Genomic DNA, 25,626 nt, shown 5'->3' with positions numbered 1-25,626 from the left:
TTGCTTACTTTGAAAATAAATTGTTTGCTTACTCTACCAGCAATTATCTATTTATTTTCCCCAAAACCCAAATTGATATTTTTCCTTAAACGAATTGCCACTTGGGCTTTCCAAATTTGTGCTAAAAGCAAACTGGCTTTATTTTGTTAGTGTTTTGCCGAAACGAAACTCGATTCATTATTTGTTTATTTCTGGCTAATCGATTTCTCTGTGAAACTTTTAAAGTTTTGACTCAAACCCTGTACATACATACATACATATATGTATTTATCAACAAAAATATATATACATATATAAAGGAAAACCAACTGAAAAAAATATTAGACGAAGATTTTTGCATTTGACGTTAGTATTTAGTATAGAACTCATGGTTGCTCTGCTTATTTTCCATATCCTTGGGTTTTGGCTCCGTACCGGAGTACATTTTTTTTCCCCATGAGTTGCCATCGGAGTCTGCACTCTATTCCGGGCAGGAGACGACATCAAATCATTAGCAGTGCATAAAGCGTGAAACCAGACACAGACATGCAGATGAATTTAAACTATTAGCCGTGGCAGTGGCAGTTGGAACTTGCAACAGGGCCAAGAAATTGAGGCAACTACTATCTCTGGCAACAAGGTGCATTCATCTTTTGGATTTAGATTTGAATTTTACTTACACGGGAATTTATTTAAGCTCCTAAATAAAACATAATTTAAGTGTTTAAATGCTTTCCTAAAGGAATCCTAAAGTAAAGGTTTATAATGCTTATTTCAAGTCTTTAACAATAAAAAAACCTTTAAATCGTATTAGAATATGTATAATTTCTTCGAGTGTAATTTTTTATCCCTTCTGTCCTTTATTGTAGATATAGTCCTGTTTCTGGCTCTCCTTCTGGTTCGAGTTGACATAACCCTGCACATTGTTATAAACGCAATCTTTGCTTCCTTCTTGTGTGAATATAAAAGATGCAAATTTAAAGATATATATATATATTTTTTTCATATTCCATTTACATTTTGTTGGGCCAAGCGCAGGCAGCAGTCGGATGAGGGAGGATGTGGGCTACTGGATACGGATTATGGATTCTGTGGAGTGCAACGTTCTGAGGTAACATTGTGTCGCATGAGCCACTGGTGTGGCAATATGAGTGACTAACTCACTGGCACGAGTTGTGTGCATGTTTTGTAACGAACAACTTAAAATAAATATAAAATGTTAGCTATGGCCACATTGTTGGTCTTGTCTTTTCACCAAAACTATTTGCCCAGCTTGCTGCCCCGGACTAGTGTTTGCATTTTATATTTATTTTTTGCGAAGCAAATTGAGCACCAATGGCTTTACTCCATACATATTTGCTGAAAAACAAGGCAAATGTGTCATAATTTGCTTAAATAATCATAGAAACTTGTTTACTTACCACATTTTCATTTAAAGAAAAACTCAAATTCTTGTTTTTTTTTTCATATTTATCTCTTTATTTTGCATTTATTTTTTTTCCATTTTTTTATTTTATTTTTTTTGGGAAAGGGGTTTTTTCGTTATGCGTTTGTTTTTGGAATATTTCGATTTTACAGTATAAACACATTTTTTTTCGCTCATTTCTTATGTACATAAACACAAAAACCAACTAATTTATATATAATTTTTGTTTTTTTGGTTATTTTTTTGTTGTTTTTGTGGAATTACTGGATATTTTCTCGTGGCTTGTGTATTATGCAATATGTAGTTTTCCCAAATATTAGAATATTCTTTGTTTATTGATTTTTTTTTATCCTTGTATGGCTGTAGCGTAGACACTGAATGTTTTACGATTTTTCGAATGGGGGCTTTTTTTTGTAATGGGCTTAGCATACTATAGTTTTGCTTAGGTTTTTTCTTTCATTTCCACTAGATTTTTAGTTTTGAACAACATTATACATTATTCCTTTGCCTTAAGTGTATATTTAATTTGCTAGGCGCTATTTTCTGTGTCTCATCCACTTACAAAAAAAAAATTCCCTATAGATAATTAACTTTATAATATTTTTTTTCCGACAAATACATTTACTTAAAATGGTTTTACGATTTTCCTTCAATCCCCTTTGGGTGCCTGCACATACAATATAATTCATATTCTGCCATATTCTTTTAATATTTATGTTTTTTTTTTGCCTCGGTACGTATATGAAGTCAGAGTACATCTGAATAGTCGCTTTTAAGGGTTTTATTTTGTATGATTTTGGTTTTGGGAGCGGAGCTGGATATGTGGGAATTACTGTGTTTCGGATATGCACTCACATTTTCCCATATTTTTTCCTCTTTTTTTTTCTTTTGATATATTTTTTTGTGTGTATATTCTTGCAAAGTTGCTTTTAATGCTTTTGGCACATTCATTTATTTCCTGTTTTAATGTTTTTTTTTTAGCTGCATTTTTTTTATGTTTGATTTACAATATATTTAAACATAGAATTGAGCGGAACACACATGAGTTGAGTAGTACATACATCTGACTGGATTTTTGGTTAGTTTTTTGTGTGATTTTTTTATATCTGGGCTATAATATGTTTTATTTTGAAACGCAACTCTCTAGAGTCTTAAAATATGCCACAAAAAATGCCATCTTGAATTTGTAGAAAAGTGTCTAAAGTTATGTGAAGAATGGTTAGTAATTTAAAAAAAATTATGGCATAATTTTGGACATATTTTTAAGTAGTTGTTGCGCCGTATTTAGTCTTTACTTTTTGGAATAGAGCAATGAGTGAAGGGTACAACAATGGGCCTTAAAAACAAATAGAATCTAACAAAGAAACTAATGTTTACGAATCACTAAGGGTGCAAATATTTACAGTTTGGGCTTTACAGTTTGCAAAGATCGTCTAAATATTTAAATTTTCGCCGAAAAAAAACACCACACACCTGCTCTATGAGACGGTGCCTTACATATATACAGAACTTGCGATTAAACACTTAATACATAGATGTATATATTTATAAATATATATATAAATGGATATACATATAAACTTTATCCTAGCCAAAAAAAAAAATACTAAAAATCAATACAAACAATTGGAAAAAGTTTAACGTTGAAAAAATCAAAATAAGTACAACAGTTTATCTTAAATTTTAGACAACTAGAATTCTGTTTTTTTGATATCTTTATCGTAATCATATAATATATCATTCAGTAGTCATACTTCCATTACTTTAGAGCTAAAGCCATTCAAAGAACCGAACACCATTTATTCTCGATTATGTTTATAGTTGATTTTCTATTTCTTATTTATTTTTTAACTTTATATTTAAATGTATTTTTTTTTTTGGTAAGTTTTCTTCATTTTTTTTTTATTTTCCACTAACGAGGTAACATTTAAACGCGTTTTCTTTTCCATTTAACTACGACACTTTAGTTTCTCAGCATCCTTTTTGATTTAATATGCATTCAATTAAGTCCCGACTCCTCTCGTCCCCCCACCTCGCCCTTCAATTAGCCAATGGCGGGGCGAGGGGGGATGATGATTAGCTTTATCATCCTCCCCTTTGATTAATGTTCGGAGCTTCCGGGATGGCGGGAAAGGGCCAGGAGCAGGAGCAGGAGCGGATGCGGGAGCAGGGGGCGCTTCTCCATTGCATCATAATCTTGTTTGTGTAATTACAATTGAATTAAGCTATAATAATCTTACTCCGCCGCCCCCACCCGCTGCTGCCAACTCGTTGATCTATCCCAGGTCCTTGCGGCGTCCACCTCCAGTGTCCTTGCCGCTGTCACCTTTGTGTCCGGATTTCTTTGGGCCACCCCCACCTCAGCATTGCCGTCGCAGGACATCATTGTTGTCTTTTCTGCTGTTGTTGTTTGGGCTTCCGCCGTGGCCGTTAATAACACCAACAGGGCTAATACAAATGTCCCGATTAGGCGCATTGTCCCCTGGGCCTGGGTCCTGGGCCCGGAATCTCCGCTATTGGGCATGTCCTGCTCCTGGTTGCGGTCCTTGTACAGCCTTCCGTTCGTGTTGCGTGACCCGTCCTCGTGCCGGTTGTCCTTCATCACGACTTCATGCTTCTGGTCAAAAAAGATTTACAGAAAAGAAGGATAACAAGTTTATTTTTAAAGTCATTTTGCCAATTTTAGAATTTTTTCAAGGGGTTCCCCTATAAAAATGTGGATTTTCAGACTTTTTCGCTTTCGCCCCAGTCTGCTAGACATATCTCGGCCAATTCGTATCCGATCGAGAAATGTCGTACCATTTTGTAATCAGGGAACTGGGAACCACTATTCCTCATTCAAAGAATAGCTAAAAAGTGGTTTTAAAAATTTTCAAATTGTTTCCATGAGTTCCTTCATAAAAGTGTGGTATATATGTATGTACATATATATAGAAAATATTTATCGCATTTTTAAAAAACTAACCGTAACTTCGTTGGCATCTTCGTCTAAGCGGGAATGTTTTTTGCCAGGACGCTCCATTTCTGAAAGGTTTAAGAAACATACGGGTTTCAGTATTATAGAATTCAATAAAGTTTTTTGTTTTTTTAATAAACCCTCAATGAATAAACACTAAACAGTTTTTATATATTATTTTTTAAAAGTGGAAACTCAACCCACCGTATAGCCGTATGGTGCCCTCGGTGTCGCCAATACTGTTCTTGGAGATGCACTTGTAACCCCCAAAGTCGCTCGACTGGAGTCGCTTGATGTGCAGAATCATCTCTATGGCGTACATGTTGTTCTCCTTTTCGGTGAGCGCGTAACGATCGCCGGCAATAATCATTTCACCTGGTGACGAAAAAAAGAAAACACAGGTGAAAAACATAACACGCCGGAAAAAGCAAATGAGCAAACATGGAAAACGAAAAAAGGGGTGGGGAGGGGAGGGGACCGGAAGAAGAATGAAAATTTAAGTGGAGTGTGGAGTTTGAGGTGCGAATGAAGTCATGAATACGAAGCAAGGCGACAGGTCAAATGAGCTTGAGTTACGTGACACGAAGAGGTGAGGTGAGAAAGGAGGGCAAACGAAAGGGGGTGGTGGCGAAGATTGTGATGACGAGCCGTGGATGATGACATTTCCAGGCATCGCCCCGTTGAGCGTCACGTTTGCAATATACGTCAAATGCACTTGACAAAAGAGCCAGCCAGAAAGCTAGGAGTTCTTTTCCACCCCACCCCACCCACTGAGAGGGATGGGATGGGATGGCATTACAAAACATCTGAGCTTCGAACACGAACCAAATAAAGACAAATTGCGGCATTGAAAGGTTTATAAAGTTTCAACGAGTCCAAGTTCCAACTCCAACAGATGCTAAATGAAAAATTCAATTCGTGGCAACCATGAACCCTTAAAACTACACAAAAAAAAAAATTATGTTTATGTTTTAAAATCAATTAATACATTAATCGGCTCTTTAGACGATTACTCTCATCACTGATATTCAGATCTCATAACTTTCACCACTATAAAATGGAAAGTTTCCATTGGAAGGCTGCGAGTGTCATCCCTAATGATCCTCTCTACCTCACGTATGGCGGCTGTGCATCGAAGACTTGGTGAATTAAAAACAATAATTAAACAAAATATGGAGCTTAATAAACCTGGAATGTGTGACAACTCAATTAATATCAACAAAAAGCATAAAGTTAGCTCTGGATCTGGCTTTTAATTGTGAAATTAGCTAAGAAGGCTGCCATGGCGTTTGTTTACATGTGAGTGTGGGAGGAGCTGCAGCACGCCATGTAAATAAACATGTAATTTTACATGTAAGGTAACTTGATCTTAATTGGTAAGTTTTTATTACATAGTGATGTTTTTTGTTCAGTGCACTGGTCGGTTTTTTTTGCAGCAGCAGCGGTTTTTCGACTTACCATTTTCGCGCTGCCAATAATTGATGGCCTTCGGCGATGCCTCGACATTGCAAATTAATGTGACATCCGTGAGGACTGGGGCGCCGACCAATTGATTTGGCACTTGGACGAGCGGATGAACTGCAAAAGAAGCGGAGACCAAAGGCAGATGAAAAAAGAGAGAAGAAAGAAAAGTGAAAAATCCTGGAAAATCAAAAGGGTAAGTTTCTGTGGCAATTGTAAAGCCATCAGTGACCTTGCTACCGCCCAACACCAATCCACCACCACCCCCACCCCCCGAATAGCCGGACTAGACTGGCAATTAAGCTGCCCACCACCAGAGGGAGCCAAGTGAAAACTTTGAACCCTTTTGTCGGACAACTCCCGGGATTCCGAATTCCGGTATTCCGGTCTTTGGACTCCAGCTGTGATTTTGTGCCTTCGTTTTTCTTGTTTTTGGTTAATGGCAGCTCCACACTACACCAGCAACAACAACAACTGATACGATTTTAATTGAAAATGAATTATTTTGTTGTTAGAGAGAGGGATAAAGGGAATTGTGATCCGAAGGACCCAGGCTCCCAGTATCCCAGTAGCATCCAGTGGTCAGTCAGTTTTGGCATCTAAAAAAAAAGTAAACTAAATAGACAATGCAATTTTTCCCTATTTTTCTGATTTTTTGTTGGCTTTTTCGCCCCCACTTATGGCCATTCACTGGGAATTGAATCCCTTAGCCATCGGTATGAAGATTCCAACGGTTTAATTATTACCCCAATTCAGATTGATTGGCGGCCAGAGAGTGATGCAGGTCCTGGCCGGTCAAGGACTATAAAAGGGAGTACTTGAGGACCTTTTTAAGGTGGAGGCTTAGATCCAGATTGGATTTTTAATCTAACATACATATTTTAATTAAGACTTTAATCTTTTTATTACTATTATTATTATTATATTTTTTTACTAAAATTTTTTGGATATATTCTAGTCTTTGTGATGAAGAGTATTCCTCTCACGCTTAGGAAATGCCATTAATATATTGGTCCTTGGACCATAGGAGCACTTCGTGTCGTGTTGAGATTTTTACAACTTCTGTGTGTGTTTTGGGATTTTTTTTCCTACTTTTTTTTTATAGTTTTCCCCCCTATTTTGTGCTTTCTCTGGTCTTTGACGTTGTCTTGAAACCGCCCCGGGGATTGGACCGCTGGCGAGGACCACCGACCATCATTGTTTTTGGCCTTTTAACTTTGCCCTTGCCCAGGCTGCATTCAAGCGTTCATTATTGGTCAATTTATTGGATTTGTGCATGCCGCACTCTCGACTGCCAGCCATGCCACAGTGGGTGGCAGGCAGCAGGCAGCAGGCCGTCGGGCAGTCAGGCAGCATATGTCATGTGTTGTGTGTTCGGGCCACTCTTTTTAGCCAGCCACTTATTGAAAATTCAATTTGTCCCAATAGAGTTTTTCGGTAGGCAGCTGGCAGGCTGCTAATATTGATACAGAGACTCCCAGAGTCTAGACTCGAGGCCAGATTTTAAAATAAATTAAAGGGGTTAATGGTTCTTTAGATAGTCATGTCCCTTAAAGATTCTTTTAATCAATTTAATTAAGTCGCTAATTTATCTTCCATCTTTCTGAAAAAAAAAATCGAAAACAAAGTTCCAAAAATATTAAAAAAATAAAACAAAAACCCAGCTGTTCTTACAAAACAAAACCTCGCCAAGAATTGGAGAGCAAATAAATAAACAGAGACTGAGAGAAAAAAACAAGAAACAAATCGGAAGAATTCTTCCGTGGACCTGATCTTCTGAAGACACCAGCTAATCATACAGCTCGCTGACGTCACACCGAAGAAAGGGGGATTTTGAGAAAGGTGCGTTTCCATTTTTGTGCAAATACTTTTCGCGAAATACTCGAGGGTATATAAGGTGGGGTCTTCGGGGGCTACTAGCATCAGTCTTTACTTGGAGCTCTTTGAGGAGGATTGAGATTAGAATGCGTGCCTACATTGCGATTACTCTCCTGGCCCTGGTGGCGATGGTGGTGGCCCAGGGAGGCGGCCGACGTGGCGGACGCGGTGGTGGCGGAGGAGGCCGCAGCCTGGGTGGATTCGGTGGCGGCCGTGGATTCAGTGGACGTCGTGGAGGACCGCCAGGCTTTGGCGGACCGGGAGGACGTTTCGGTGGCGGGCCACCTGGTGGTTTTGGAGGTCCTGGTGGTTTCGGTGGTCCTGGCGGATTCGGTGGCCCTGGAGGTCGTGGTGGACGTGGTCCTCCACGCCGTCCTCCACCCTTCTGGCCATGCCGCAACACCACCACCACCGAGAGCAGCTCAGCCAGCAGCTCTACGGAGAGCAGTTCCGACGCCAGCAGCAGCTCCACCGACAGCAGCTCCTCTGACACTAGCAGCAGCTCCACCGACAGCAGCTCCTCTGAAACCAGCAGCTCTACCGAGAGCAGCAGCTCCTCTGAGAGCTCCTCCTCGGACACTAGCAGTTCTACGGAGAGCAGCGGCTCGGGTTAGAGTTCAAGAAGTCTCATGAAAGGCCCCCCTTTTTTCTCGTCAATATATTTTATGCAAAACTAAGATATTTTAGTATTTTTGGTAACATTTTATTGAAGTCGTCTGTATGTTCATGTATCAGATATCTCAGTAGTGGGCTTCTTCTTCTTTCTTGCTCAACATTTGGTAAGAGGTCCTTCTCCTGATCCTCTGTTGGCTTCTGCATTCTAGATTCATTCTTCTTCAGGGTCTAGAAAGGATCTTCTTTGCTTGCGTGTTGCATTGATTTTCCTTTCTTCTGGAATCTTGACCATCAAGCCATCTACTTTGGATTCTGGAATTATTCTTCCGGCTTCTTCTTCGGCTCCTTTGTGGAATTTGACGATGGGGCGTTAATGTTTCCCAGGCGAGCCATTTTGGGTGGCGTAGAACCTTCTTCGAATCCTGGAAAAGGCCGAGCTGCAGGAGCAGGAACAGGAGCCGAAGACGGCGCCGAAGTAGCGTCAGGGATTGGGTCAATAGCATGGGAAGGAATGGAAATGGTAAAGGGGTTGGGCCCAGAGACAGAGGTGGACAACCTAGGCGTAGAAGATGCACCAAAGCGGGGCAAAAATGGGGCTGCAGTAGAAGAGGCACTAGGTTGGGCATGGACATCCATAAGGGGTGGGGGAGGAGAAATAAGAACAGGGTCACGATCATTAGGACCAATAATTTGAGCACGCAGAAGAGCTGTCCGAATTATCTCCAAAGCAGTCCTCGGAGCCGGAGCTGATGATCCAGATGAAGCATGATCTAGAGCTGACGGCTGAGCTATCTTTTCATCTGCCTTCGGTGCTGAGGCCGGAGCTGGATAATGAGCAGCAGAAGTTCGAGTTGTCGGTTGACCCAGTGCCTGGAAGTTCATCCCTAGATTCATCCGCTTGCTCTCTTGCATATGTTCAGGTTCTGCCACAGCTCTCTTCAAAGTTGTCTTCGGAGCTATATCTGCATTCGGGGCTAAAGATGGAACTGGAGCCAGCGCATCAGGAGGAGCAGGAGCTCGAGTTGTATTTTGTTTTAGGAGTGACGCCTGAATTATCTCTACAGCTGTCCTCCGAACTCGAGGCGAAGCTGGAGGTTCAGCTGGAGTCTGAATTGACGCTATAGCTGGCATTGGGGATTGGACGGGTGCTTGATCCGGAGCTAGAGCAAGAGGTGGAGCCGGAGCAAGAGCTCTAGGTCTAGGAGGCCGAGCCAGAGCTGACGCCAAGGCTGAGGCCATATCTGACGATGAAGGAGCTGGCATTGGGGATTGGACGGGTGCTTGATCCGGAGCTAGAGCAGGAGGTGGACCCGGAGCAGGAGCTCTAGGTCTAGAAGGCCGAGCCAGAGCTGACGCCAAGGCTGAGGCCATATCTGACGTTGAAGGACGCGGACCACGAATGGCTGTTAATGAACGGAAACGAGTCCGGGATGAAGTGGAACTAGTAGCCGGGACTATCTTGAACTTTGGTAGATGCATTGACTCCCAAGGAGCTGGTGGCGACTCGGGATCGGGCATCTTCATGGGGACAGCTTTCTTCGGAGTCTCGGGTTGCGGTGCCAGGGATGGCTCCATCGGATCGTCGAGTAGAGATGGCAGCGTGGAGTGCGGTGCCTCGTGTAGCGACGCGGCAGCGGCAGCCCCCTTGGCTCTCGAGCCAGTGGCCCTTCCCTTTGGAGGATTCTTTGGCTTTGGTGGTGGCCTTGGATTTGCTGGCTTGGCGGCTGCCTTTGTTGGCCTACCCCGCTTTGCCGGCTGGCTTTGATTCGGTTGCTTTTCTGGTGTCTCCGGCACTGGGGTGAACTCATCATCGGTCTCATCGTCACTGCTGCTCAGACCCGTTCCCCCTCCCCTATTCTTGTTGATGGCTTCCTTCTTTTTGTCCTTCGTATCCATATCCTTAGCCTTCTGATTAACTTCTTTGTCTTTCTTTGTTTTTGCATCTTTTATTATCTCATCATCTTCGTCTTCAGGAGGCGGAGTAGGCGGTGACTCAATGTCTTCGTGGTGCCTACCGTAATTCTGATAGTAACTTAACGGTGGCTCATCGTACTGGTAGAGTTTGGGGTAATCGGCGGCCATAAACTTGGCTATAATTGCAGCACGACTTAAAGTCTGCAACTCGTTAGCCACAACTGCTTCTCCATCCTTTTTATCCTCTCCATCACCTATTTTAGCTACATTAGCTCCATCCTCCCCATCATCTTCCGGATCTATCTCCGGAAACATTGACAGATCTCCCTCATCTTCGGAGGAGGATTCAGAATCGGACTCAGAGGAGGTTTCTGAATCGTCTGAGACATCTACTATATCGAATTCCAGTCCGAAATCTGAGTCCGTTTCCGAGTCCGTTCCGGAGTCCGTTTCCGATTCCTGATCGGTATTCTGTTCGGATTCATCTTCGGACTCCTGTTCCGATTCCGGTTCGGATTCATCTCCGGATTCCAGTTTCGATTCCTTTTCGGATTCATCTTCGCATTCCTGTTCGTATTCCTCTTCTGATTCCTCTTTGGATTCCTTCTCGGCTTCCTCTTCTGCTACCTCTACGAATTCCTCTTCTGATTCCTCTTCGGCTTCCTCTTCGGCTTCCTCTTCGGCTTCCTCTTCGGGTTTCTTTTCTGATTCCTTTTCGGCTTCCTGTTCGGATTCCCAATGGGACCTCAGTTCCAATTCCTGATCAGAATTCTTCTCGGATTCCTGATCGGATTCCTTATCGGATTTAATTAAATTCAAGTCTAGTCCCCTTTTCCATTTCTGATAAAATTCCGGATCCATTTCCATTTCAGATTCGTCTTCGTAGTCCTCATCCGATTCCGAATCGGATTCCGAATCGGATTCTTGATCGGGATTCTGTTTGGATTCTTCTTCGAATATCAGTATATTCGAGTTTAGTACCTTTTCCCATTCATTATCGGATTCCTTTTCGGATTCCTGTTTCGATTCCTGTTCTGATTCCTTTTCTGATTCGTGTTCGGATTCCGGATCGGATTTAGGTAAATTCCAGTTTAGTACCTTATCCCATTCCACTTCGGGTTCCACTTCGGATTCCTCTTCGTTTTTCTCTTCGGATTCTTCTTCGGATTCTTCTTCGGATTCCTTTTTGGATTCTTCTTCGGATTCTTCTCCGGATTCTTGATCGGGATTCTGTTTGGATTCCTTTTCGAATTTCCGTATGTTCCTGTTTAACACCTTTTCCCATTCATGATCGGATTCCTCTTCGGATTCCTGTTCCAATTCCTGTTCTGAGACCTGTTCGGATTCCTGATTGGTGACCTTCATAATCCAGTCTAGTACCTTTTCCCAATCCTGACCGTATACCTCACTGTAATACTGTATTTTCTGTATTTTCTTTTTGGTCTCCTTTTCGGAGTCCGATTCCTTTTCCGATTCCTCTTCGGATTCCAGTTTGGATTCCTGTTTGGATTCTTCTTCCGATTTCTCTTCGGATTTCTCTTCTGCTTCCTCTTCGGATTCCTCTTCCGCTTCCTTTTCCAATTCCTTTTCCGATTCCTTTTTGGATTTCTCTTCGGATTCCTCTTCGGATTCCTGGTCCGATTCCTCTTCTCGATTCAGTAACTTTAGAACTTTCCGTTTCATTGATTGTACCAGTTCATCCTCCAGTTCGATGTCAAGGTCCAGATTAAATTCCCGTTCAAATTCCTCTTTCAGTTCCTGTATCATTTCCTCTTTTATTATTAGCTCCAGTTCCTCTTCCGCATCCATTATCTCTTTCTCCTGATCCTTTTTCTGTACAAATTCCCCTTCCTCAACATCAAAAATCCAATTGTCGTCCCATTCCATTTTCGGTTCCTCTTTTCCTTCCGATTTCGGTGCTGGCTCTTCCTTCCGCTCCAGGTCCTTTTTCGGTTCCTCTTGGCCTTCCGATTGCGGTGCTGGCTCCTCCTTCCTGTCCTCATTCAGCATAAGATTCATCCCGACCTGACAGTTCCGCCAGACGGGCAGAAAGAGGCGATTCTCGAAGCACGGTTTCGGGAGAGTGTCGCTGATCGGGCAATATGTCCGCAACGGGTTCTGGCGGAAAGTTCGACGGCGATAGTCCTCGGATGGCTCTGTGTTGACCATTTCCAGGTCCTCCACCGTGATTGTGTCGCGATTGGTTATTTTTAAGAACCGTTCGGCATCCACTAGCTGGTCCCTGATAATGGCTGAAAGGAGAGAGTTGTGTTACTGTGGGATTCCCTATCTGTGGACCGAGAACACGTACTGTAGGTCAGGGAGAGGGCCAGGTCACGAGCTTCCGGCGACAATTCCAGCTCCATGTCATCGCAGATCTCATCCAGGAATTCCAAATCATTGATTATGTCCAAGTCCTCTAACCAAGACTTGTCATTTACAATTTCTTGCATTTCTTCTATTTCTTCTTGTATTTCCCTTTTTTTCTTTCTTCGGGAAATAATTTTTTTCTTTTTATTACCCATCGTCTAGACTCTAGAGAGATGTTACTTCCTTGAAGTAATTTTTTCGAATGATATTTTTTTTTGACACTTCCAGGGAGGTATTCGAGGTTTGATTTCAAGGCCTACTAGGAGTTCAAGGCCTACTCTGTTGGCCTTTTGGCCTAACTTTCCAGCATTTAAGTGTAAAAGCCAACGAAACCACTTTATTTTCTGATTTTAATCATTAAGTGGCTTACGTTCGACTTAGATTTCATCTAAAAATGGGAATTATTTTACTAAAATGGGGGCCAGGGAAAGGGAATTGTAAAAGGAACAAATTTCTATTCTAATTTTTGACAATTTTCTCGATAAGATCCCAGCAAGCTGTTGGGTCCTTGTCAGCCCTACAGAGAAAAAAATAACTAGTTGGTTTTAAATTTCTGGAAGTTCTATTAAAATATATATCTCCTTATATGGTCACCTCTCTTGTCTTTTATTTTTTATCCTTTTTTATTGTATATCCTTTTTGGTATCCTTGCCAAACACTACTACTGGGGGATAACCCTGTTTCTTTTACCAAATTGTCGTCGTTTGAACTTTTGGCCCGTTTTTTTTTTTTTTTTTGGAAATTTCATTAACTTTGATGCGGGAAGGTGGGTATCCTAAGGGCATATCCTAACTGGCAATAGGGTTAGGGTACTGGAAGGCGGAACTGCCCTTAACAATTACCACTTCACAAGATACAAACGCGAATACCCACATGTGCAGCCAGAGAGCCCGATGGTGTTTAAAGTTTTACTGCAGAAACGTGATGTTTGCCCGCCCGGAATAGCACACACACCCCTTTGTGGTTCTACCTTCTTTTTTAGCCATCCTGTCTGTCCTGGCATTCCACCATTTATTTTGCCGCTCTAATGCATTTGGAAAGTTTGCTCGCCACGTGAAGGAAGCTGCCGGATATCGAGTCGGAAACACTTGCATTTTGCCGCGGCTGCGTTATTGCTGCGGCTCTGTTCCTGTTCCTCTTCCTGTTTCTACACTACACTACACTACTATACCTATACCTATATGTACCTACAATACCTATAGACGGCTGCACGCACATCACATTCGACGGAGAAAAAACCAAACTGGGCTATAAGTTACCATTATGATTATTATGCGGCATTAGCTGCCTTCCAGCTGCCATAAATCAAGGTATTTTCTTGGCCAACACCACCAGCAGCAGGTGGTGCCTTCCTCCCATTTATCATGCCACTCGATATCAGTTATGTATGCTATATATATATATATATATGATTTCTTGTGTGTTAGAAGAGGGAGTACTCACAGTGCACCTGTAGCTTCATCCGTTTGCTCACCGTGGGCGGCACTCCGTTCGAGGCGATGCACATGTAGGCGCCCATTTCCGATCGCGTGACCTTTGACAGCGTCAGCATTTCCCCCTCCACGGCTTGGGCTGCAAAAAAAAAGGTCATATATTGTAGGAAACACATTAGACATGCCAGCAAGTCAGAGTCAGATTCAGCAGCTCCTTACCTTTTGTTTTCTGATGGACGCCGTTGCGGGCAATAATCTCCCGGCCATCCTCTCGCCGCCAGGTGATCTTGGGCTTGGGGTGACCTCGGGCCCGGCATACCAATTTGGCGGAGCCGCCCTCCGGCACCATCATGTCCCCGGAGGTCTCTTCATTGATGATATCCGGTGGGATTACCACCTCCAAGGTGGCTGTCTGTGAATTGAAAAGAAGATTTTCTGCTTTAGGTATATCCTTTAAATACTTCAGTGACGAAAGAAATGGTTATAAAAGGTGGAGTCTTAATTCTCCAACTTTGTGGCAAGATTTTCTTTAAGTTTCTTTCTAAAAGGAGACTGTAAGTTAGATGTCTTTGGTTATAAGTTAAAGGAGAGAGGAGTTTCCTTTGTATAAAATAATACACCAGTGACGAATGACAGTGCTATCCCTAAAAGATAACATAATGTATGCTTTTTTATGCTGTCTTCGAAATCTTGAGTAAACCTTTCTTCATTTCATTACACTATTTGAGATTTCGATTTAGGTCTTTTGTTAGAGATTTGAGAAGAGCTATGAAATTTACGTAAGTTGTACTCTAGTGACGAAAGACAATGCCCTTAAAACTAGACTATGTTTTTTTCTGTTGATGCTGGGCGAAAACCTTTTAATGATGGCTGGTGGGCAGCGTTTTAGCTGCATTCTGCAACAAATGGTCGCCTCATTATGGAAATCGCCACCGCTTCCGCTTATTCCGCTTTCATATATTTATTTTCCGCATTTTTGTCTCATTCTGCGGTTGTTAGTTGCTAGCAACAATAACCGAATTGCTGCTATCATTGTCGTTGTCGTTGTCATTGTTCTCGCTGCAGTTGACAGTTGTGTCATAAAATAAAGTTGACGTCGTAGTGCAACAAAAAAAAGGAAAAAAACAAAAAAAAGATGGAAAGGCCTGGACTGCAGAAAAAATTTAAAAAAAAAAATGGAAGAAAAACCCCAAACAAGCCAAGCGCGAAATTTATACGACGGATGGCCAGAGAGGTGGGTGGGGGAGATACAGAAAAAAAAAGGCTTAAAAGCAGGACATGCAGCTGGCAGGAGAAGAAGCGAAAAAGCTGAAGAAACGTCAAGCCTGTTTGCTTTTTATTTGTCTCATATTTGCTTTTCACTCAATTCGCTTTGTTAGGTTGATTTTATTACAAGCCGTGGATGGGAAGGGGGGTTTCAGCCATCCTGCCTTCCTATCCTGGTATGGTATCCTGGCACCCTGCCTGCCCTGCCCTGCCCTGCCTTCCACAAACCAGCTCCGCCCACTTTTCCACTTTTCACTTGCTGCATAAATGAAATGAAATTGAAAACGCAATCGTTTTGCACATGTCGAGAGAGCGTTTAATGCGAACGAAGAGGATGTGGTGATGTGGGTGGGTCCTGACTGGGTCCTGGGTGGGAAAAGCGGGGCAAAGGAAAAACGAATACGTATGTATGTGAAAATGGTAAAGGCGGAGCAGGGCAAAAAAAAAAAAACTCAATTCCACCCAACTCGCCACGACTCGAGTAGCAAACGTCACATGAGTTACTCCAACAATACACTCTAAAAAAAAAACATATCTTTGCTATATTTTATGGGGATATTAAGAGTATACTTTCCATATCATAATTTCTTATATAAAATAAATAAATATTTAGTTTCTTAAGCTAATCCTTATTTCTTTCCGTGCATAGTACACACAAAAGCGATCTTTGATGACGTCAACATTGCAATGGCGCAGTGTTTGTTATTTATTTTTGTCATTAAAGCGCTTCATTGTTTATATATCGTGTTTAAATGTCAGCCCCCCAACCATCCTAACACACACAGCCGTACACTCGGGCTCATATTAGGATGGGTAGGGACATCTACAAAAATGAGGGGGAGCCCAACATTCTTGAAATAATTTAATTGTACTCTCGGAATGCTTCATTTTCTCACTCTGTGAGGTTTTTGACTTTGGTTTTCTTTTGAAAGAAAGTCTATAGAGATTATATATTAATTAAAGGATTATACTCTCTTATTATATTATATGAGTACAGGGTATCGTTTGTTTATCTTTAGAAGTCTGGTTAAGTTCTTGGATAATATCTTTGATCTAAAAAGGAGTATTAAGTCTCGGTAATGTAATTTTTTAATTGAAAAGCCAGGAAAAATGGATTTGTATGAAACAGTAATAGTAAATAGTATGAAATAGATGTACCGGGTATTGTATACTCTTCTTTAGAAGTCTTGCTAAGTTTTTGGATCATAATATTGATCTAAACATGAGTTATTAAGTTTCTGTGAGTTGTTCTCTAACTGTAAAGCAAAAAGAAAGATATTTTTGGTTTTAAATGGTAATGGAACTACCGGGTATTGTATACTCTTCTTCAGAACTTTTGTTAGGTTATAAGAAGTGATCTATGATAAGGCAAGATCTCTTAAGAGTTATGTAAAAAAAACTTTAAAAGAAAAAGGGAATAAGAATGTAAAACGATTAGTACCGACTATCATATAGTCATAACTAGAGGTTTTCTTAGGATTCTAGGATGGGTTAGCACTCTCAATTTTAAGATAAGGTCTCCTAACGTTGATAGATATATGTAGATCTTTAAAATGGTATAACCCCTAAAAGAAAATCAATTCTTAAGCTTAAAGATTATCTCTAATTGCTTGATAGCCATTTAAAGGCAATGATATAAAAGTATTATTCGAAAGGTTGAATGGATTGTAAATCTCACCTGCATCTTCATGGGATCCGTGTTGACCTGACACATGTATTTGCCGGAATCCTCCATTTTGACGCTGCGTATGTTCAGTGTCCATGTGTTGTAGTCGTTGTGCGTCACCGATAATCGATCATTGTTGGTTATCACGTGCTCGTGTATGGCCAGAATTGCCTTGGCATCGGCCTTAATCCAGGCGACCTGATGGTGCCAGTTGCCAGTTGCCAAATGGGAAATAGAGTGGAAGAGTGGTGGAGTGGTGGGGCAGGAATGGTTGGGTGGTAAATGGGTGGTTGGGTGATGGTGTATAGCGGCCGAAGGATAAAGGGATGAGCATTGTTGTTGTTCAGTTGATGACAGCGCCGTTTTGTACGGATGAAGACAACGTTTGGTCGTTGTTGCATGTCAAAGTGTTGTTTGTATTTGTGTTGCAGGGTATACAGGGATATAAAGGATATACAGGATATATGTGTGTGTGTCATTGTGTGTGAGTGTGTGTTAATGTGTGTGTTTGTACGCCAGATGTTTTGAAATTGCAGTTTGATATCCCAGGTCCAGAAAAAGTTTTTTTTTGTTTTTTGGTGGGAGGGGTGGTGTTGATGTGACCAACGTCGTCATATTTAGTTAATGCCATTATTGGCAACATTCCCGCGTTGTCATTGACATTGTTGTTGTTTTTGTTGTTATTATAGGTTTTGTTGTTGTTGTTATTATTAGCGTAGTTGTTGTTATTGTTGTTAAATCACTCAAGTTGAGGTTGTTGTTGAGAAATTTCCGTTCGTTAGTTGAGGTTTCGTTTTCCATCAAGCCATTGAAATCGATTTGTGTGGGTGGGATGTATTAGAATGTAGTTGCAGCGAATTTTTTGTTGTTGTTTTAGTCGGGGTGGTTGATGCACCATGTGGCAACAATGGGGAGTGGATGGGGGGGGGGGGTGGAGGTAGGATGATGGTAAAAGTTAGGCATTGGTGTCAGTATCGTTGACAATGGATTCAAAAGGAGACCGGCGATAGTGTTAATAGTCAGTTGTGGGGTTCAGTTGTTGTCCGTTCATTGTTGTTGTTATAGTTGGTTGTTGTTGTGTGTGTTGTTGTTGTTTTTGCCCATCGTCAGATGTCAGCGCAATTTGACGCCATTTCCATTTTGAACCAAGAACCAAGTATTGCCGGCCAGTAGCAGCAGCCGCAAAGTTTTTGCAAGTTTTCGGTTTTTTTTTTTTTTGGGTTGGATTGAAATTTTTGTTTTTTTTTTTTTGTTCGTTTCCGTGGTTTGCAGATTGTTAGAATCGTTTTTGTTGTTGGTTATTGGTCGGTGGGATATGAAAAGGGATATTTCAAGTGCAATTAGTGGAATTGGGTTTGCGGTTTTCGTTGCCCATTTGGCGTATTTGGTTTTGTTTTGTTTTTGTTTTCAAGTTTTGGAGTATTTAGTTTAGCGTGTGTGATTGTGGAGAGAAGAAACATTCAACAATTAGTTAACATTTTTTGTACTACCATCCTCCTTGTATTTCTTATGCATATCTATATTCATTTTTTTCATGTGTTTGTTTAGGTTTTAGGTTCAGGTTTTAGGTTTAGGTTCTGGTTTGTTTTGTTTGTTGGGTTAACCAAAGAGGAGAAAGGATCAAGTACAGTCGGAGTGAAATTGGCGCCCAACGTGGCGTACATATTGTATACATTTAAAGTCAGACAGATAGAACGGATAACCAGAAAACAAAACAACAAAAAAGAAAGAAGAGAAGGTAAAGGAAATAAGAGAACAGAAGATTCATGAATAATGGGTGCAGTTGGCAGTGCGTTTTGAAGCGGCTAATCAGTTGGCATTAACATGGCATGCACAATTAGAAAAAAGAGTGGATTAACTAGGTCCTGGGTATGGCAGGATAAAAAGGACCAAAAGGGATAAGCCGAAAGGACAGGGACGGGGATGGAGATTGGGGCAAAAATGTTGCAACAAACACACGTTGTCCTGAAACAGGCATACTTATTTTCCCTCTTCTACATATATCCTTCCCCGCCGCTGGCACTACTCTGGCGAATTTTAATTAACATTATGATGTGTGCCCAGCGAGCGCAGTCTACGGGTTTTAGCTAATAGGCTTAAGCGGGCTTTGTCCTGTGCCGGATTCGAATGGAAATGGTCTCACAAGCCGGCAAGAGTAACACAGAGTAACAGAGTCAAAGGATAAAGTACAGTACAAACGCGATATATCTTTTGAAATCTTATAATTAATAAGCTTTTGATATAATTATTTATTGAAGTTGCTAAAAAGGCTATATATTTGATGAGTTTTCTCAAAAAGTGACTTAATGTAACCTAATCTAGTGAATTAGTATGACCATACCTATATATATTCACTTTCTCTTAAAAACTTTTCTCCAAGTGTTACTATGCGGACTTTTTATCTGTGTGCCCAACCTAAATGGCTGAAATCCTCTTGGCTTTGGTCTTAGTTTCTGATTGATATGGACTACCAATAACAATTGGTGTCCAACCAAAAAGAGTACCCGAATATGTGCCATTAGTTCTTTGTTATCTACCCTCCACCCTCTGACGGAGTCAGCTTTTTGCAGGTTATTCATATTTCTGGCAGAGTTCGGCAATCCAATAAGCAGGAATGCCAATACAGCTGGCGGTGGCGCCTTTATTTTTTTTTTTTTTATTCCAAGTGTGTCAACATCAGAGGCCAGAATATAAGCCCATTCTGTCAAAAAAGAGAGGCGAAGGGGGGATGGGAAGCGAATAAATACCCATGGACAACGGGCAACCGTTTGATGTTGCAACATCGACAGTGCCACTGGCTGTAGCAGTGACGCTTTATTTATTTACTCAATAAAGCAAATTTATTGAGTAATGCATGGAGGGGTGCACGGTCGGGAAGGAAGTTTTCGAGGAACAAAGGCTCAAATGGCAAATAAAAACGGGGGGTACAGGATTGACGAAAAATTCGAGAACGGCAAGAAAAGTTAAGAAAAAAAAATCAAAAAAAAGAAAAGGATTGTAAAAAATTTCAAATGTAAATGCAAATAAAGCGAGCAAATGTCATAAAGTAAGACTACAATACAGACACACAACTACAAGGACAACACACACAGGACTACGTGGCGCGTATCTCGCAGACACAAAAGATTTATATACATATATTTATTTATATATAGACATAATAAAAAATGGTGCAAAGTCTGTTTCGGTTTGAACTCGGTGCGCTTGAATTTATTTTATTAATATTTCTCTCTATTTTACGAAAACGAAAAAAATGTAAAAAGGTTGGCTTACAACCCGAAAAAAAGAACCAAATCAGAGAATCAAACAAAATATATTTTATATATATATAGGATAGATATAGGGGGAGATGGTGCCTTTGTTACTCCATATTTTGTGCTGCAAAAAAGGAATTCTTAATTAAGCTTTAAAATGCATTTAAAACTAGGCTTTATAAATAAATCACTGCAAGTTGTCCCTAAACTAAATCTAAACTATTCAATAATCGTTTTTGGATTTAATTATTCATGATAAGGGCATGGAGTAGTCGTGGCATTAGTTTTTCGGCCTGAAATTTATTTTATTACCTTCACAATAATTTATGTGTATTTATTTATTGTTTAAATACCCCGACATGGTGGCACAACCAACTCGGCCACTCGATCCCCATTTTTGTAGTGTTTTTGTTTGATTGAAACATCTAAGGATTTATATGAAATGGTGTTTTTATTTATGATGCCATTTCGTTGATTAACACACTGGCCGGACGGGCGAAGCAAACGTCCACTCTATAAGCGGATTTCATACCCATTATTTGGCACATATATCTATTGCCAGCCTTGGCAGTTAAGCCAGCGTCTGTTTTTGGTTAGTTTTGATTCACTTTTTTTGCATTGCAGTTTAAAATGTAGTTTTAGTTTTTTGTCTATTTTCAGTAATAGACTGGGTAGCTTTCCAAATGCTGGGTAGTCCATGACGACTTTTGCAATCCTGCAAAAGTTTCTCACTACCAGCGAGCAGGTGTTTTCATTATCCTTAATAGATAGTGCCCGGAAAGCGGTCCATTTAATATTAAATATTTAAAGCCATAATATGTATTGCCTGTCGATGCCAGGAAGAAGAATGACTGCAAAGAGTTCACTTTAATTGGGGAATGTGTGTGTGTGTGGAATATTTTTGTAGCTTTTTTCTTGTAATTCGAAGCCAACGTGTCGGCTACTTGATTTTTGAATATCACGTATACGCCATGTGGCTTGCATTAAAGTTTTCAAATTAAATAAAATGAAATATTAAGTTGAAGGAATTTCTTCTCTTTTATTTTGGGAATTAAAGTGAATATTGATTTACTTTAATCCTTTTTTTTTTAAATACAATTAAAGGATTAAAGTAGAAATGCCCAGGCAGTTCTAGTAGTCATCGCCGCGTGAAACCACCTCCTTGCAGGTGGGACGCAGCAGGATCGTGTGCTCGAACTGGGCCGTGTAACTTCCTTTGATGTCGCACAGCGGCGGATAAGCCTTGACCACGGACTTATCGCACAGGTCCTTGAGGGCCATTTGGTACTTGGAGGCACCATAGCGTTCCAGCCAACGCCGGCAGAAGGCCAAAGTGCCAAAGTTCCGGTTTATGCAGTTGAGCAGCTGACGGGAGGACTGCAACCGGAGCTGGGTGAGCGGCGGGCTCCAGGCGCGCATATAGTGTGAGCACTCCCCGTTCTTCTGGACAACGCCGCGTCCGGTGGAGCCAAAGGTCTCGATGGCATAGAACTCGCCCTCCTCCATGCGAATGGCGTTGTATCCGTCACCGGAAATGGTGCTGGCCACATTGGACACAGTTTTGCCAGCATGTATGCGATACTGGGCCACCAAGTGGCCGTTCAGGTTGCGAATGCTCTTTATGGGATAGACCTTGCCGTTTAGCTCGATCTCGTACGACTCCATAACCTCCTGGACGGCGGAACCGATTTCGCTGAGACGGACATCGATACCAGCCGCTTTAATGCCGGCGTTGGTGGCCGCACGCACAGCCTCCACCAGGGGATCGTACTTCGGGTTGAAGGTCAGAGTAAAGGCGCAGTCGATAATCCTGCCCTGGACATGGGTGCCGAAGTCGATTTTGCAGACATCGTCGGCCCCCAAGACGGTGGTGTCGCCACTGTTCGGAGTGTAGTGGGCGGCACAGTTGTTGAGGGAACAGCCCGTGGGGAAGGCCAAACCCGCGGTCAGGCCTTTGTCACCGATGAGGCGGCGTGCCGTCTCCTCCAGCGTCTCGCAGATGTGGATCATGGTCATGCCCGGCTTGATGTAGCCCTGCATGTATTTGCGGGTCTGGCGATGAGCCTCCGCCGCCAAACGGAGTTGCTGGTACACCGCCTCCTGCTCGCGGTCGAGTAGACGCTTCTCCTCCGAGGTGAACCTGTCGACGGCCGTGGTGTCGTCCGTGGACTTGGCATACTGCTGGATCTCTCCCTCGGGCACTTTGCCTTCGATGAACAGGTCCCAGACACTCCGCTTGGGAACCACCAATTTTTGGTTGCGCTTCAGCGAATCCCGAAAGTTGGAGCCTCCATCTTGGGCCGCCGGTCCCTCCTTCAAGGCGCGTTCCTGGTTGGCCTTCGCCTCGGCCTCGGCGGCCGCCTGGCGCAGCTTCTTGTTGTTCGGCTTCGGTTTCTTTACCTTCTGGACAACGGGAGCACTCTCCAGAGCATTCTCTGGATTCTCCGGATTCTCGGCCGGGGGCTGGTCGCTGGTTTTGGGTTCCAAAAGATCACTCATCTTAATTTTGGTGGATGTTTGCGTCTCTGAAAAAGTTACTGATTTTTTGAGAGAACTGACTCGACAACCTTTGCTCGACTACTTCGCTTGTAAGTTTTCCAATCGAAATGAACGACTCCCTCTTTGAAGAAAAACTATTTCGGATGGCAATTGCAAAGCCTACTGACAGAAGAGGCCTAAATATATCCACTGGCTTATCGATAGTTTTCCCGATACTATCGATGAGGGCCCATGGCGATGGCTATATCTTCTCATCCGATTCTCGAGCGGAGTACCTTAAACGATTTGTGGACCGATTCTCCACCATTCTGCATCAAAATCCTGAGACAAAATATGTTTTCGATTTTTTGTCCATTTTTCCAGATAGGGGCCCTCATCCGATTCTCAAGCGAAATACCTCAAAAGATTTGTAAAAGAATTCTCCACCATCATGCCTTATAGTCTGTGATATATTTGGGAGTATCTTATATATTATAGAAATATCTCCACCATTCAGGACTTAAAGCTATTAAAGCAATGTTGATGCAAAGACTTAATTCATGTTCATTGTTTCGCGCAAAGCCCCCCTGCGGCCTCCGAATAGTATCTATTATGCATTTATTGTGGACTTTTTCGTTTTATTTTTAATGATTGTTTATTGGCGATTGTTTACTGGCGATTGTTTATTGTTGTTAACAACAATCGCTTACAGACTGGACCGGTTGCTCTTTTGTGGGCCGAGTTCTTGCCACAAGTAGGGGGGGGGGGGGGGGGCCTGGGGCCGGGACCGGGCCGGAGTCGCTCGGAGTCGAGTGTTACAAACGACATGGGAGTGCTAATAATAATATAATACGATGATAAAAACAATAAGCTATATGCAGTTTGTGGCATCGCTGGCGATTCTGCGACACACCAATTTTGACATGTTTATTTAAATTTATTTTGATTCTGCTGTTCGATTCAATTTTATTCGATATATACATATATGCAGAGATACATATATATATATATATATAGTACCTACCTATTTCGGGATACTGGGTTATTTTCTTTACTGTTATTGTTTGAGGTCCTTTTGTTTTAGTTTCTGTGGCAGTGCATTGGTGCGTTTAATATGCAGAGTGGTCTATATATACATAGATATATATATCTATAGTATATATATATATTATTTTATGGCAGTTTATACTGGTAGGTTGACTATAGATATGGTGTATATAGTTATATATAGGAATAGGTGCGCTTAAAGGTTACATAATTGCGATAATAGTGGTGGTGCAGTTTGGTAATCGTTATTGTTATTGGTGCCTTTTAGTTGGAAAATCGTTAAAACTGGATTAGATTATTGTGCACTTGAAATGGCGAATGAAACGAAACCACAAACGGAAAATGGACCAAAAAAATATACAAAAAAAATTATAAAAGTGGATAAAAAATTCAACGCTGCACTTAAGAAACCGATACATACCTTGGCTGGGGCTGACGCACCGTCACCACTCACCCGATGACCCCCTAGGTTGTTTACCACACACGTAAAGGTCGCGTCCCGACCCTGGGCAATGGTCACGTTCTCCAATGGAATCACAAAGTCCGGCTCGAAGGCGCCCACTGAGGAGATTTTGTTTGAAACGGTATAATCTTCATTTCAATTGAGATTTCATATCCATGAAGAGAAGACATTGATTGGAACAATTAACACAATTTCGAAATTCATTTACATATGGCTATGGTTATGTGTTATGTGTATATGAGTACCAGGTATCTCATAGCATGGAGTGTCTGGAGTGTCTTGGGTTTTTTGTGTGTTTTTTTCAACAGCGAGCGGCCTGTCAACGATTGGCAAATCAATATTAATACAACAAAGCTTTGAATAACGTACATATAGGATCAATAAATAATGGAATCATTATCGATCTGGACGATAAAAAGTATATATGAGGCAAGCAGAGTGTAGTATGAGTATTATTGAATCGATAAACCGATAACGATTAGAAGCAAAGCATTAGGATAGAGATTGGCTTTTGCAAAACGCTTCAACGACAGAGCTCGACTTACCGAAAAAAAAATACTGAATGGAATTGGAATAAAAATCGACTTACCAATGCAATTGCAAAGCAGTAAGAGTAACAATAATTGCCAGCGAAAAGCTGGTCCACATCCAGCTCCAGCTCCAGTTCCCGATCCAGATCCCGAACCCGATCCAGATCCAGATCCCAGTTCCGATTCGGACGCCGCCAGCTTCGAGTGTCGATTGTAGGTGTTGCTTTGATTGGGCTTCAGTTTATCGTTCATCGATATATATCGGCCGATGTCGGCGATCCGCTCGCCGCTCTCCTGCACCACAATTGTGTTCATCATAAGTTTTCGGTCCTGGTGTCCTTGGGCATGTCTTGAGATCGCAAGACTTACAAGGCTTCTGAAAAAAGAACAAAAAAAAAAAAAATGAATATAAATAATTAATGGTTGTGGCAGTATTTACACTCCGGTATCTGGTATCTGGTATTTGTCATTTGGTATCTGGTATCTTGTAGCTGCATTATCTATTGACAGAGCAAATTGCATGCCTCGCCAGGACTCCAGACTAGACTCGCCTTTGTTTGGCGGAGACAACATTCTTATTGCCACAAAAAGAAGTACAAGCAAGGACCCAGAACATTTTTATACACTGCGAGAAATTAGGGAAAATATACCATAAAAGATACCAGATACATGTCGGAACTATTTCTGGGCGTGTAGTTGCAATTGTTTTGGCAAAGGACTTGGAAGCTTTCAAAGAAGAAGGACAGGATACTGTCGTGGCCCGCACGTGCCGCTATTTACATTTGCACGTAATAAATTCAACGGCAGGACTCAGGACGAAGGACGAGGCATGAAGCACGAAGGGCGAAGGACGAAGGACGAAGGACTAGGAGTCGCAACAGGAAATGTGT

At 41.7% G+C, this 25,626-nt stretch overlaps 2 protein-coding genes, 1 long non-coding RNA gene and 1 pseudogene across 9 annotated transcripts in view; 1 reads left to right on the top strand and 3 right to left on the bottom strand.

Annotated features, from left to right (window-relative positions):
• Positions 1-1,003: 1,003 nt before the first annotated feature.
• On the bottom strand, positions 1,004-25,112 carry DIP-beta (Dpr-interacting protein beta). Of its 5 annotated transcripts, none has more exons than XM_017246939.3 (9): positions 24,796-25,112; positions 24,198-24,304; positions 16,977-17,162; positions 14,252-14,444; positions 14,043-14,171; positions 5,820-5,939; positions 4,566-4,736; positions 4,371-4,429; positions 1,004-4,022 (listed from the first exon to the last, which is right to left on the bottom strand). In XM_017246939.3, the coding sequence occupies exons 1-9, from the start codon at positions 25,052-25,054 to the stop codon at positions 3,642-3,644; spliced, it is 1,605 nt and encodes a 534-aa protein (XP_017102428.2). In that variant the 5' UTR covers positions 25,055-25,112; the 3' UTR covers positions 1,004-3,641. The 5 variants fall into 5 exon arrangements, with proteins under 5 accessions (XP_017102428.2, XP_017102426.2, XP_017102425.2 ...); XM_017246937.3 differs by having other exon boundaries at positions 1,005-4,022; positions 24,165-24,304; XM_017246936.3 differs by having other exon boundaries at positions 1,006-4,019; positions 24,165-24,334.
• The window catches only part of LOC108129026 (uncharacterized), a 59,699-nt gene continuing 39,642 nt past the window's right edge, over positions 5,570-25,626 (top strand). For 2 of the 3 annotated variants that reach the window (XR_011442897.1, XR_011442896.1), the window contains exons 1-2: positions 5,570-5,737; positions 5,798-6,018. This is a non-coding gene — a long non-coding RNA (uncharacterized lncRNA). The remainder of the gene's footprint in view (positions 5,738-5,797; positions 6,019-25,626) is intronic. The other variant, XR_001773543.3, reaches the window with a different exon arrangement.
• Positions 8,400-12,806, bottom strand: LOC138926226 (uncharacterized). The gene is made up of 2 exons (XM_070279476.1): positions 12,541-12,806; positions 8,400-12,481 (listed from the first exon to the last, which is right to left on the bottom strand). The coding sequence occupies exons 1-2, from the start codon at positions 12,752-12,754 to the stop codon at positions 8,634-8,636; spliced, it is 4,062 nt and encodes a 1,353-aa protein (XP_070135577.1). The 5' UTR covers positions 12,755-12,806; the 3' UTR covers positions 8,400-8,633.
• On the bottom strand, positions 21,235-22,830 carry LOC108129015 (methionine aminopeptidase 2 pseudogene; annotated as a pseudogene).

Source organism: Drosophila bipectinata, chromosome XL, assembly GCF_030179905.1.
Source record: "Drosophila bipectinata strain 14024-0381.07 chromosome XL, DbipHiC1v2, whole genome shotgun sequence".
In the NCBI taxonomy this organism is placed as follows: domain Eukaryota; kingdom Metazoa; phylum Arthropoda; class Insecta; order Diptera; family Drosophilidae; genus Drosophila; species Drosophila bipectinata.
Note: the sequence above shows the minus strand (reverse complement) of the source record. Positions and strands in the feature narration are given on the sequence as shown.